We start from the raw sequence: 15,216 nt of genomic DNA, 5'->3' as shown, positions 1-15,216 counted from the left end.
TCTATAACATAGTAAGTTATCCTCATTAGTTTTTCACATAGTTATTTTATATCCATGTAATTTTTCCATGTGTCTATTTACATAATACTAATTTGTGAGGTAAAAGTATATTGTACAAATTCTTGTTGATATGTACTAGAAATGCATTAATCTAATCAAACCCATGATATTTGAAGGCATGAATCAACTCTATAGCATTTCCAAGGATGACACATGCATATTGATGTCTTCAATCCATTTAATTGGGAGATGTGAAAGCATGTAAATATAGAGGGATAAAAAGTGAGGCAAAATTTTCAATGAAAATTTAGAATGGTATCTTTTTCAATGGCAAGTAAAATTTATCAATGTTTTATCCTCATTTTCTGCTGAGTTATACATCTCCTCTATATATTCCTATGAAAACTTATGATTGTTTTAGGTCAAGGAATATGATTTTTACCTTAGTTATATTTTAATTTAAAATTATTAAAAATTCTAACTCACAATATAATCTAGTCATCATAGACAATTTTACAAAGAATTATAGAAAATAATATAATTAACTTTTCTAGGTTTCTATCATGTAGACATGGTTTGCTATCCCCTAAAATAAAATAAAGTTGTTGCTCTTTTATATTATTTCTAATCAGCAAATTTTGTCATTTAAATTTCAGAGGGGTTCCAAATTGAAGATACATAATTTATAGTTATACAGGGCCTCAAAGAGATTTTAAATAAGCACAAATTTCATTTATGTTTGTTTTTACCTTGTGAATAAGAATACTTTCATGATGTCAAAAATAGGTATTAAAATTTAATTGGGATTCAATTCATGATCTATGATGATCACAAGAATGCATGGTTTCAAGAAGGCATTTTTTGATAGTTGACCCAAAAATATATAAGAACTACCTATAAAATGTCTATATGTGAGATACATTAAAAGATATAACATTAATTAATATAGGTACTCCCAGAATTTATACTAAAATGGTAATCTTCTGATATCTTGAATGTATAAGGATTTCTAATGGTAACTATTACATTAATTAGATGATTACAAATTCTTATTCATTTTCTTAATTATATCTCTACTATTTTATTAATATTTGATTCTAAGGTTAAATATGATAGATCAATTAATGAGATTATATATCTCTACTATTATTTTATTCAAAAATGGATTTAATCAACCTTGTTGATGATGATTTTTGTTTCCAGGCAGGAATTTTTAACACCGTAGACAGAAAAGAACAAAATTAAGAGTTCTATACCTGAAAGCAAGCTAAGATGCGAAGAAATTAAGAGTTCAAGGAGAGCGACTTCATGATTGGCACAATCTATAGCCTTGCCACAAGGCCGATCTCCCTTGATAAGAAATATAAATATATCCCTCGTGTGACCTAAAGTTTAGATGGATGATCAATTAAACAACAGCTTATGCATGTTTGGACAGGCGACATGTTATCTGGAAATTGCAGGCGATTGCAATTAAAAATGTCGATTAAACTTAAACATGATCGCGACCTTATAAATTGGTTGGCCACATGATGTCTAGCTGTGATGTTTCTAGGGTTAGAAACCACGGGACGGGCATCTCGGTAGATTAGAAGCTACGGCACATGGAAAGCGTGGGCAACCAGAGGAAGCAGGGGACAGGAGATGCTTTTTATCATACGCACTTTTTGAGAAATAAGATGCCTGTGGCCGAGATTCTCTCATTGTGTCTACCTGTCATGGTGAGTTGTATAAATCATGTTAATACCCAGGCAGAACATTACCACAATTAGAGTTATCTTCTATTATCAAAGGAAGCAAATCACAAGAGAATGAGCATCTCCATTACAATGCCTTCTCTGTCTCGTCTCTCCTCTCTTGGGGTGGCCATGGCCATGCACTCTCCTCGAAAGCATCATTTTCATAGTCGGTCAAAGAGCATGCCCTCCACCCTGCAACTGCAGACTGGGCACCCAATTCTCACAGAGGAGTTTGAAAGATTGGAGGAGTCCTGTTCTTCTTCTTCCTCATATTTCGGAACTGATTGGCTCATCCAAGCATTGGACGTGTTGGTGAGTTGCCATTCCAATCTGTCAAATACAAAGATGGAGGCCGTGTTGGGGAGCAAATGGATGAACGCACATCTGGATGACATACTCCATCTGCTTGAGGTGTGCAACTTGTTGAGGGAGACCATTGCAGAAATCAGGAAGCAGCACGCATGTGTGCAGGCAGCGCTTCGCGGCCTCGGCCCTGCTCTCTCGCCCTCCCCATCTGGCTATGCCCTTGAAAGGGCACGAACCGCCCTGTCCGTTTGGTTGAGTAATAAGAAGGACACACACGCCCAGCTGGAGAAATGCATGACCATTCTGAGGCGAATGGCAGAGAAGGTCAACGTTGAGGATAAATCAGGAGCAGCAATCGACGTCAACCATGCAAAGGCCATCACCATCGTGATCTGCTCTACCCTCGTCGCTGCTCTTTCCTTCAAGACATCCCACATGAGGATGCCGTCTCTTCCTCTTCCTTCCCATTTCACTTGTCTGCATCACAAGCTCAAGGAGGCATTTGAGAGGAGAAAGAGGTCATCAAGGTCCCTGCACGAGTTAGAGGCAGCAGATATTGCACTGGCGAATCTCAACAATCTTCTCAACTCCAACTCCAAATTGCACCTCTCTCCCTCCATCTTGGCTCTCAATGAATTGGAGACTGCTTTTCCCCTCCTCGAACACAAAATCAACAAGCTCTTCAAGTCTCTCATCTCTGCCAGAGTTGCGCTCTTGAACGCGCTTTCTTCTCAGTGACTTACTCAATGCCCAACAAATTATTGACGAGGCAGCCAGATTGGCCTTTTAAACAGTCTGGGGCCTCCAAAAGTGCATGTAACATATGTTACGAGGATTCAACCTCTTCTTCAATACAGAAAAATAGAACACTCTCACAATTTTCCTCTCATCGTGTTTGATAATCATTACTGCCTTCTTCACAGCTGCATTTGCAATATTTTTAATAGTTATATATACTTTGTGCTATAATGTTAGCTGTCCTATTATGTGATGAGAAATTTATCTATAAGTGATATAGTTTTTAACTGCCCTATGATGTGATCAACTAAGATATCCATGTTTGAAAGGTGGGATCAAACTTAAGACATGCTTTGTGAAGCTCTCCGATAACTACTAGTTCTCATTAAGAAAAATATAAGATGAATATGTGATCAAAAAGAATGAAGAGGATGCTTTTCTGTTTCATTAAACTATTCAAGAGCTTCAATATATTTGATATCCGATATAATATTATTAGAAAATAGTATATTAGCTTATATGATTTATTATTTGGTCCAGTTAATATTTCAGTTTAGCATATTAGTGGTTGAAGTTTTAAATTACATGTTTCTATGAATTCACCCCACTTTCTAGTATCTAAGAATTCTAACACTATCAATCTCTTTTCTCTATCACTTAAACTCCATCATTATGAACTGGAGCCTGCTTATCCTACTTAAGGCTAGTTGAGGGTATATTAAGGTGACAAAGGTATTTTGGAGTGTGGGACAAAAGAAGACATATTTTTGTAGGGTGAATCCATGACTAGGGATTTACAAAAGTAGAAAAAAAAAATGCAAAATGATGTTCTAGATGCTTAAATCAGCGGTTGCATTATGAAGCATAATGTTAGGTCCGATAGGGCATACCATAAAAATAAAAGTGCTGACCAAAGTACTTACCTTTAACCTAAAGTTGCCTCTTGTGGGGCATAACAAGTTTATGAAAAGTAGCACTGGTGGTGGGGATCTGATAATGTATTAGTGTACAAGCTCTAGGATTTTAGAAGTTGGCTCATTGTGCTTGGGTGGAGGAAAAAATGGAAAAGATGAAATTGTGAAAGGTGAATCACCTAATTTTGAGGAACTCCAAGATTTTGAATCACAAGTGATCTTGAAGTGAAATAACAAGGCATGTTTAGACCAACTATACTAGGAACCAATATGCTCATTAATTATTACTATGACAACATAAAGTAAAGAATGTGATGATTACTACAAGAATAGAGAAGTAGCCTAGGTAGGAATTTTAAAAGATAAAATTAAGCTAATTGGCACATAGACTACAAAAAGTGAACTAAATCATACAATAAACCAAGGGCCAACTGAATGATTAATCTTATTCATAACTATAGGATATATAGTTACAACTTTTAACAACAATAGTATTCTTTATGATGAAAAATATACAAATATGATTTCAATACGTCTAGTTCTCTTAGAAGGAACTTTGATAGGAGAAAAGGGTTTCAATCCTTAGATGATATATCTTATGGAAATTTGGCTCGTTCCCCTCTTTTTCAAGAGATCAATCTCCTTTTTGTTTTGTAAAGATGAAAATATATATAACCTAATAGGAGAGAGACTTGTAATTTTTGAATATGGTCTTTATTCATGAGAATGTTGTCATCATCTTGGTATGACTAAGGAATTTCTTTCGTTTCTCATCTCCTATGGGATGATCCATTTAAATTTTTATCTTGTATTGAGGAGGCAAATTCTATTTCCATTTTTGGTGATTTCCACTTCCAAGTATACATGATATTTCCTCAAATAATATCATGCCTTATGCTACATGAATAGGAAAATAATGGAGCATGCAAGGGGCATAAGGACAATAATATCATGCTTTGAATAATTTTTTTCTAGTTTGATAGGTATCCTAATAGCATAAGGCCTTCTTGCATACATACATAAAACTTTATCCCATGAATCATAGTCCTTTAATTTCTAAATTTCCTAATCACTAGAGAATCTATATCGACATGGTCTACTCCCTTTGAAAAATACAACCAAGATCAAGAAAATTTTGAATGAAGTGTATGTTTTATCTTCTCCTTCTATTTGTCCAAGGTTTCCTCTAATGAATTGTTGGACTCCCTCTTAATATATAAGGATACTTTATAATCTTAATCATCAAAGATATTTTCTTCAAGAGCCTCACATTATCTAGCATGGTCATTAGATTATTAACGAATTTGATATCAAAACATCTTTTGAGCCACCATAATAATATTGAGGTCTCTATATTTAAAGCAACCATTAGATGAATTTAGTCCTGAAATACCCAATTAGTCCAAAACACCTACATGTATGAATTCTTCTCTCTCTAAATTCTTTTCTCTCATAAATGAATCATGCATCCATGTTAAAAATTTAGAGTGTATTTTTTGTTTATCCAAATCTTCATACATTAATGCCTTATTTATCTCCACAAGTGTTAAAATTAAAATAGTGTGTAGTTATAATTTTCTCTGTGTTTAATGAAAGATTAAGTTAGAAATTATGAGCCTTAGTCAATTGATTATTTTCACCTCAACCATATATTAAAGTTCCAACCAATAGAAATAATCATAAAACCTAAGGTTGTTGCTTGACATTTTCCTTAATTTGATTGTCTTCTATTTTGCACCTAAAATATGACAATAATTTTATAAGGTCTTTGACAATCATCACGGTGAGAAAATTACTATTGAAATAGAACCTATATCATTGGCACCCATCATCTTGAATAGTTACTAATAATACTTAGTGATCTAATATTACTAACTTATCTCATGATCATATCAGAATCTCATTTGACCTTCAACAATTTTATTCCCTTCCTTTTATTAAGTCCTAGAGGCCAAGTAATGAAGCCTCATACTCTCTAGTGTTATGATATACCTCTATGTCGATCTGAATTTGGTTATATTTTAAAAATATATTCATGATTGATATAACTTTATGCCATAATTTGAGATCAACTATGATATTTATATTTAAAATATGGGATCATAATTAAGACATGCTTTGATAATATCTCAAAAGTTAGTGCAGGCATGGATGTCCCATAATTTATTCATAAAAATAATAATATATGATAACTATTTGTAGTCATTCACAAGGTGAATAAATCTGACATTAGCAACTCTTATATTTTTTTACTAACATATTTGAAGTCATTCACAAGGTGAATAAATCTGACATTAGCAACTCTTATACTTTTTTACTAACATTTTAAATTGAGGATGCAATTTTTTAGTTAATACTTATATCTCATTACATTACTTTGTACAAAAAGATGATAGATAGTGGTTAATGGACCAAAACCTAAGCTTTTCAACATAAGTCAATGTAAATTTTGATTTTCCTTGTGTAGGATAAATAATAAATTATTAAATTCATCTTAAGTATCCTATTTTTATATTCACTATAACCTATTTTTAGTATTTACATAAATAGATGTTATGATATATGTTTATTTTTCTTTCTCAATCATGTTTTGTCAATTTTCTTATTAAACTATGTTATGTTAGATAGTTATATTTCCTTTCTACATAAAATATAATGTTTATTTTATGTCACATATTAGGCTACCTTGAACTTTTTTTAACTTTTTTCTGTACATTATTAAACTATAGATTTTTGTATCATAGAGTTCTTTAAACCATTTACCATATTAGTTAGGTCAAGATTTAATTTAGTCAATAGAACCTTATCTAGATCACATTGATCTCTGATATTTTATGTACATTACATAACCTTTTTTCTATATGGTCACCTTCTATAGAATGTTTAATATGATCATATTTTTTCACATGAATAAATTCAACTATTGTAGTATTTAAATTAAGACGTCTTAACGAGTTTTTTTTATCACAAAATTTTATTAATTTCACAAACATGTTCATTGTAATAATTCCCTTAGATAGTTTTTACATTCAATCAAATTATATCATGAGACATTATTTTTTAATAAATAATTAAGTGACATTTACTTGAGAAAATTATAAACACAAGCATGACCATATATGCCTAAATATTTGTTCCTCCATGATATACCAAAAATCAAAAAAATAAGACACATTATTTCATGTAATAAAAATAATACTTATCATCATCGTATGGGTGGTCACTGTAAAAGAGTTTTTGGTACAAGTGATGTTCTAGTGATGGATTTGTGTCAATGTGAACTCTTAGTGTTGCTCCAATGTGTGTACTCCCTGAACATGGAAGTTGATCTCCATTTCCTTCAATGTGACACTCATGGAAGTCCTTATAATTTTAATTCCTTTTTCAAGGAAGAATTTGTGTAAATTATTGTTGTATGACTCAATCCATCAATAGGTATCCTATGATTTCTTCTATAAACTTATCTTATATTCCTTGATATAACTTGATAAGGGTTTTGAGTTTATAAGTGATTTTCCTTTTCTCACATAGGCTTATTTATCTGCATTTTGTTTGTATGAGACTATAAGTGTAGAATTATAGATGTTGCATTTTCCTTTGAAATTTAGTTTTTTTTTTTTTTTAACTATGTGAATTTTGTAAATGGATGTTACCATTCAACGATAATTTATTTGAGATGTTTCTTCTATAAACTTATGTTTGCTATTATTTTTTAGATAATTAGTGTCACTTTCTATTAAAAAATGGTCATCATGTTATGGTTTTGCAACCAAAAATCTTTATCCTAGTTTATTTTGAGCTTCACAATATCATGGATTTTGTGAAGATGACAAGGGTTTATCTTGAGATCATGATGCATGTTCTTCATTTCTTAATAATATGTGGTACTTCATGAATTTTCAATAGATATTATTCATATCTATTAAGGTCGAAAGAGAAAATCTTCTTGTATTATGTGAACATGGGTGTATATCACAACTATTTATTAGATACCATGTTCGCTACTTCTGGTAGTATATTTAAAGACAAATGAAAAAAATGGGGTTTTCTTTGATACTCTATGCACTAGGGAACATCATTTCTTTTTTGCATATGATATTTTTACCTCCTAGTTGTTACTTGGATTCTCAACCATTTGACATACCATCATGTTGGAATAAAGATTTCATTTTGAAATATTTTTTTCTTGAGATTAGCTATCATGACTCTTACCTTGGGTCTTCCTATTCGCACATCTCAATATCTAATGAATATAAGAGTTTTTCATAGAATAATTCTACTCATAAATGACCTTCTATTGTGACTTTTTACAACTATACTGTATTGTTCTATTATTTCTATATCATGGAACTTGACTACCTTTTGTACTTGTTCAACTCAAAATGAAACACTGCGCCTAAAAAACTTAAATTGTTAAATTGTTCCAATTTTAGTGTGACCAAGTGACACTTATATGGCCCTGATAATTTTAGTTGACTGATAAAATTGGTACCATAACTCTAAATTCATAGATAGGGAGAAATTTAAGCCTTAGGCCATTTATTGTGATCTTTCTTGTAATTTTGTGACATAGTTTTAATATTGTTATGTTTTAACTAACTTATGTTAATCTACAATACTCTACAACTCAATTATTTTTTGTGATTATCAACTACATTTTGATTGCTAAGTTAGACTCTAGCATTAGTATTTATAAATCTAGTTTTTTATTAAATTTTATTTGGTGGTAATTCTTTAATAGTTTGTGTTAAAGATTGTCTTTTTTACGGCTTGGTTGTAATGGAGCAAAGTAGAAATGATCTATGTTCCTTTTGTTTGATAGGTTCAAAACCCTTTTCCTAACCTCTTCAATCAAAAACATTAATAATGAACTTATCCATCTTTCATTAAATACCTAACTCAATCTACAAAAAAAATTGAGAAGTCTAAAAACTCTTATATAGTATTTTATATCAAATCCAATAGTGAATAAAACCAAAATGACTAAATAAAAGTTTAAGAATAACAAGAGTTTCTTAAGGTTGACAATTAATGAATAGAAGTATGAACTAATTTAAATAGTTTTCCAATTATTTATATAACTCTCCACATATGATTTGATCATAAATTAACACATTAATTAAGTAAATAAATCCACTTAAGCATTATATAATGGGGTATTTAAGATATGAACATAATATTCCTTAACTTTTAGAATAATGTATAGAAGTAGAAAATACTTAAAATTTAATAATTGTATATGTGTTGATTTAAAAAGGAAGGAAGAGGGTCCTAAACCTAGATAACAACATAAAGTAAAGACCATCTCTACTCTAGGTCATTACAGCCAAACAACAGAGAATCAAACTTTGACCCCAGCGGTCAGAGTTCCACCTAGAACTTGAATAATTAAAAAAAAATCAAAACACACCATGTTCTTTGAAAATTTTAAACCAAAAAAATCAAAATATAATCATAAATATAAACTGTAAACCACTAAACTTACTGAACAAAAAAAAGGTCTTGCTACCCCAACAAAAGTGGGGATTAATAAAGATAATAGTAATGACAGACCAGCTTGACAACATCAAGAACATAAAAATGAAGTTTAAAAAACCTATAACTATCTGAGAACTAAAAAGTTCCAAACACAAAAAGGGTAGCTAGGTCTAGGTGATGTGCTCCTAGTCTTTATTGACGTACTTGATCTAATCCATTCAATTCTCGATCCGTGTGGCACTCTTAATCCCATCACACTTTTCCTCTTTGGTGTGGCTTTTCTTTATTAATTTACTCTTTTCATTTATCACCCTGAACATGACCTTTCTCATCATTTCCTTTTGGACCTTGCAAATCATGGAAATTACCACACCTAGCTCAAGTCCAATGATGGCCATATTGAACTTATTATTTACAATAGTACATTTGCAGTGCATTTTCAACCTAAATTTTTGATAGCAGGTCAATTTTTCTTGTCAATTATTATTTTTTAAATATGATCTTGATAACGTCAAAATTTTAATGTTGGTTAAGTTTAGTGTCAAATTTTTACATTGTTAGAGATATAAACAATAAAAAGGAAAACTAAAACTTCATTTATGGACATGGAAAAGTGAGGGCAGGAGGCTTCAAAGGCATGATGAAGATATGTTCAAAGTAATAGTTTTAATGCTTTGATCTTGCATAATGGAACTATTTTTTTTTCCTGAGCCATATCTTTCATATATGGTATTGTAGGGTTCGACTTGGTGCATCAATAAAAGCTAACTCAAATGGTGAAACCCATGTTGAATAAAAAACCAACACAATCAAGAATGTCTCCCACGTCATGCAATATTTAACAAAATTTAAATTTTCAAATATCTTTGAGCATGAATCAGCAGAGTCACTTTCTCTAACTATTTTGGATTCACCACTTATTAAATTTCTCTTAGATTCCATTGGTATTTAGTGGTTTCTATGTAGCCCTCTATATGAATGTTTGGAACTTTGCCGACAAGATTCGAGATTCAAGACTCAAATTAGGGTGATAAACAGGGATCATTATGGGATTGACCACTATCATAATTAATTTTATCTTTGTTAATATGCTCTTTTGAACCTTGGAATAATCTAGGCTCTTGCTAATTCAAGGGCATTGGTGACCAACCTAAGTGAATGCCCTAGCTAGCAAGAAAAAAGAAGAAGAAGATGTTGCTTAAATTATGAATGAGTCTTTTCTTTATGCTAATGGTCCCATGATATTTATGACTCTCTACTTATCTGTACACACTTTTATTTTAGGTAAATATGTCAAATCACCTATATTTATGGAAGTAAAATTTAGAGAGAAATGTTTAAAAATGATGGAATAATTAAGTACTGGCTACATATTTCTAGCATGTCCCTATTCATCCACAATATGAATTATAATTCCTAAATTATCATTTCTCTCTCATTTTACAATATTCAACGTTATACCTTATGATTGAAAAATAAGTGGCCAATAATTGTATGGGACCATGAGGCAAAGGAGGTATCATAGAAGTTATGCAAAAGACTTTGAGGCTTCATCTAGGATCAGCTGAGTCAACCAGTTGCCTCTTATGTTAGTGCTTAAATAATAATATTGAATCATCCTTGCACCTCCAACTTTGTGAGATCTTTCTTAATTGTAATGTGAAGATCATCTAGCTAAGTTGTTAGTCTTTATATGTGTTTAGTTACATGTGTAGGGATATGGTATGGTGTTTCGCTAATGGTTTTGTCCCATGTTCTATAGGACTTGGTCATGGTTGTACAAATATTTATAAACATTCTAGCCATGTAAATAAAATTAATCATAGTATGCACTAAATAAAACAATTCAACCACAAAATAGTATTGAAGGATGATAATGTGATGCTATGAACCAAAAAAATAAAATGGTTTATAAAGTTATATCTTCTAGTAAATATAGGATAATAGATACTAGGATAATAAAGGAAAACTAGTCATACTAATACTTCATCTCCATCTATGAAAATAGCTAATCCATGTAACCTTACCAAAAAATAAAGAAATTGTGGCTAGTTGTGATAAGTATCACTCCCTTCCTCACAAGATACAAGACATGATTTCATTCACACAACTTTTGGGTATCAAATCAAATGTAAAAAGTAAACAAAAATCTAAATATAGTAATGAATCATTGGGAGAAGTGAAGAATTAATTATGAAAGAAAAAAGAAAGGAAAAGGGTCGTTTGTTCACAAATTGTGAACTACAACTCATGAAAATCAATCATCATGTTGTATCCCTAAAGAAGAAGAAAAACCTTGGATCAAGAGGAGGCACATAGTACACCATTTAGACTTCACATTGATTAAAAAATGGATCAAATTACAATCATGGCCTATCCCATTACAGGTGTTGAAAACATGTAAACAAGGTATGACATTTATTATGATTTTTGTAAAAATAGTTTTGAGCATGAGGTAGCATCCATTTCACATGAACTCAATGAAATGGTTGAGTCTTCCTATGTTCATACTCAAATTGATAGTGGTGTACCTAAGATATATATTGTGGACTCAAGGCATAAAGGTCATGATTTTGTTCATCACATTGTTGAAGATATTAAAAGGACCTAAAATATGTGTATGGGTGGTCACAAAAAGAGGAGAATGTCAAAATGTTTATTGGCCAAGTAAGACAACACTTACAAGAGATCTAAGAAGGCCAATTTTACATGTTTTATTTCTAATTGTTATATAAGGAATCTATCATTGTAACTAATAGGGTTTTTCAATTCATCCTTTCATAAGAATTTTGACTATAGGGAATTATATGTCTTTGAAAGCTACCATCTTAAGACATCTTAGGTGGCTTCATCTCTTGCACTAACTCTACTTACTTGCCCTCAAACTAGGTACTCCAAGAAGGTGGGTATTCTGAAAAAAAAAGTAAAATATTTATCTCCATCCTATACCCCTTATACACAACAAAAATTAGGGTTTTTCATGATGGGGATTAGGAAGGAGACTCCATTTTAATTAAAACCCTAAACACATATTAGGGTAACTAGTAGACACAAAATAAATCAAAAGTACTTCAAGCTTAAATTACACACCTCAAACTAATTAGAACCTTTTCTAGGAAGAAAAACACAAGTTTTCATAATATAGGCATGTACCTACTGTAAAATTGCAAGGAGATCTTAAAATTGTACTTGTTGTCTAGACATATTTTCCAACCAAAATTTATTTCTTATTGATTCAAATCCATAAATATCAACTCCAACCCTTTCCTAGGTTGAAGAAAATTCATTTGTAGGATATATATCTTGACCTTACATATTCATTCCTACTTGTTCAATCAAAATGAAAATCTAACTGTTGACCTTCCAAATTTACAAAAAAAGTTGCTCAGCAACAATATTTGTTGCATGACAACTTTTTGTCAATTTTTTGAACTTTTCCATATTTCTAATTAAATGCCTTCTAATTCCTTCCAAGGTGATAAAATTGCATATGAAGATAAATGTATATATGTGTGTATGTGTATATATGTATGTATGTATATATGGAGAGAGATCTTGTGGGTTATTGAGATTAGTCAACATCTAGGATTTTTTTTTGTGCCCTTGTGATCATTGTGTATGTATGTATGCATGTACATGTATATATATGTATATGTATATATGTGTATATGTATGTATGTATGTATGTATGCATATAAATAGAGAGATCTTGGCAAATCAAAAAAATAATAAAACTCACTTAATAGGTAGCATTGTCACAAGTATTGTCACAAGATTTTAAACATAACTATATAAGGAGTGAGCTAGGATGTATATAGGTTAACCTTACATTAACTATAAACTACAACACAATGGTTGCAACATGGTATTACACATAGTATTGTATGCCTCCACTGTGCATACACCTTGGACATAGTTAGGTAGAACTTAACTATTATAAGGCATTATATGTTAACTCATCAGGCTCATTCCCTTGTAGAACCTCTTGCCAAATCACCCAAGATGGCTAGAATATCTAGTTGAGAACCTCCTATTTTTCCCAATCTCTTGATTTCATCTCTAACATAATTTTGATTATGTATAAGAGGATTATATGTTTCTTCATTATTGCAAATATCTATGTTCATTCTAAATATGTACTAAGTGGAATCTGAAAAAAATGTATTTCAATTCTTTCTTGGGGACATAATAATATTTTATTCCTTAATTTTGGATGTAGTAATGAAGGTTTTAGCTCAGGCCATGGGAGATCATTTGAGTTGTAAATATAAAATTGGGAATGATTTATGTCGTATTTTTTTATTTATTTTTAATATCTAAAATCAACTTCACATTGTGTTGTAACTCTAGCATAGGTCTTTGATCCTCAATAGCTTTCATTTTTGTATTTCAATATTAAAGTTTTCAAGTTTCCTCTTCATTATATGTTTCATTTATCAATGATTTCCTCCAATTTGATTACTATATGATCTAGAATTTTATGAAGTAATTAGGCCAGTAGTAACTACTTGCATGTCTCCAGAAAATGTAGTATAGGTTTAGGGTCACTTGGATCCCAAGAATTTGTAGCATACGTTCAATGTAGTAACTCCTTACACTCAACTCTTCATTGAAGTTATTCTCATTCTCAAAATGACATTACGTCTAAACCATGCAAAGGATGTTGAAGTGGTTCCCAACCATGAAGCACTCTTATAACTTAAGAAATGGCAAAGCAAATGCAGATTCAATACATCAAAAATTTTACAACTTGTAGTCTTTATATATACAAAGAGATCTTTTTTAAGGTGCTTATTACATATTAGCATAACAGAAAAATTGTTGAAGCTGCATACATATTCCAACATCCAAATAATAAAACAATAAAACTCACTCAACCAGTGCTAAGTGACAAGCCATAACCTAGTTCAATTGGTGTAGTTGTTTATTAGTTGGTTTGATCACAAATTCTTGTAGAACTACCATCATATTAGGTATAATAAAACAAATAACCAGTTGCTCCCAACTAGTATTAACTTGACTAGTCTATTAAGACCCATTTATTATTGTCACAAGATTTTAAACACAACTATATAAGGAGTGAGTTAAAGGATGTATATAGGTTAACTTTACATTAAGTATAAACTACAACAGAAAGGTTACACTAAAGTATTACAAGATTGTAGCTATAGAAAACTACATGATTCACCTGAGTGGGTGTATGATGGTGAAGAGTTGTATTAGATGAGTAAAGCTCACTAGTAGTTATAGGAATATAGCTAAATCAAAATAATTAGAAACTAGAACTACATATTCATTAGATTGAGTAGTTCAAGGGTCTTGATCTCATGGATACAAATATGTAGGTAGCTTGGTAGGTGGAGTATGTCTCTAGTGTGTAGACACCTTGGACATAGTTATGTAGCACTTAACCATGTATCCATGTATGTATGTATGTATTTATGTATGCATGTATGTAACTATTCTCTACTTAATAGTGCCATCCACATGGGGGAATTGGAGCTTGGTACTTTTGCAATACTTTATTTCCATTATTTGCACTCTCTGAATCAAAGGTATATAAATTTTTCACTTGTAACTAGAATTTTCAAATAGTACAAACCATAATAGTTTCAAGTATAATCCTATGGTTATCTTTGCAAGTTTATAAAATTGAAGTTTAAAAATTAATTTCATTTATGTACATCTTTTTCAATTTTGAAATTTCTCTTTTTCCTAACTTACAGTCCAACAAAAATTTTTAAAAACACATACTGACCAATCGGAGATTGAGCCAAGAAATTGTAAGAATGATTTTTCCAAAGGAGCTAAAAATCATAATTGTTGCACAATAATTATCTTTTTATCCTCTTTTTGGCACAATTGTTCTTACATTTTATGATTTTGGGTGAGAACAAAATTCTAAATTAATCAGGTAGGTGATGAAAAATTAAATCATAATTGGTTGAGGCATGTTTAAATACCTTAATTCACATGTTATTGAATGTTATGTGTTTATGTGCTATTGTTAATGAATGTTAAAGGATGAATGTTCTAGGCTG

At 31.1% G+C, this 15,216-nt stretch overlaps 2 protein-coding genes across 2 annotated transcripts in view; both read left to right on the top strand.

The window, feature by feature from the left end:
- The first annotated feature begins 1,811 nt into the window (after positions 1-1,811).
- On the top strand, positions 1,812-2,783 carry LOC149555082 (uncharacterized). The gene has a single exon (XM_089829175.1). The coding sequence runs from the start codon at positions 1,812-1,814 to the stop codon at positions 2,781-2,783; it is 972 nt and encodes a 323-aa protein (XP_089685301.1).
- Positions 2,784-2,791: 8 nt separating this feature from the next.
- Positions 2,792-15,216, top strand: part of LOC149555081 (putative 12-oxophytodienoate reductase 11) — a 36,480-nt gene continuing 24,055 nt past the window's right edge. Inside the window, exon 1 of the mRNA XM_089829174.1 lies at positions 2,792-2,861. Within this exon, the coding sequence (XP_089685300.1) occupies positions 2,792-2,861 (70 nt within the window). The remainder of the gene's footprint in view (positions 2,862-15,216) is intronic.

The sequence above is a fragment of the Cupressus sempervirens genome, chromosome 5 (assembly GCF_028749045.1).
Source record: "Cupressus sempervirens isolate cs-2001-9-10 chromosome 5, ASM2874904v1, whole genome shotgun sequence".
Taxonomy (NCBI): domain Eukaryota; kingdom Viridiplantae; phylum Streptophyta; class Pinopsida; order Cupressales; family Cupressaceae; genus Cupressus; species Cupressus sempervirens.
Note: the sequence above shows the minus strand (reverse complement) of the source record. Positions and strands in the feature narration are given on the sequence as shown.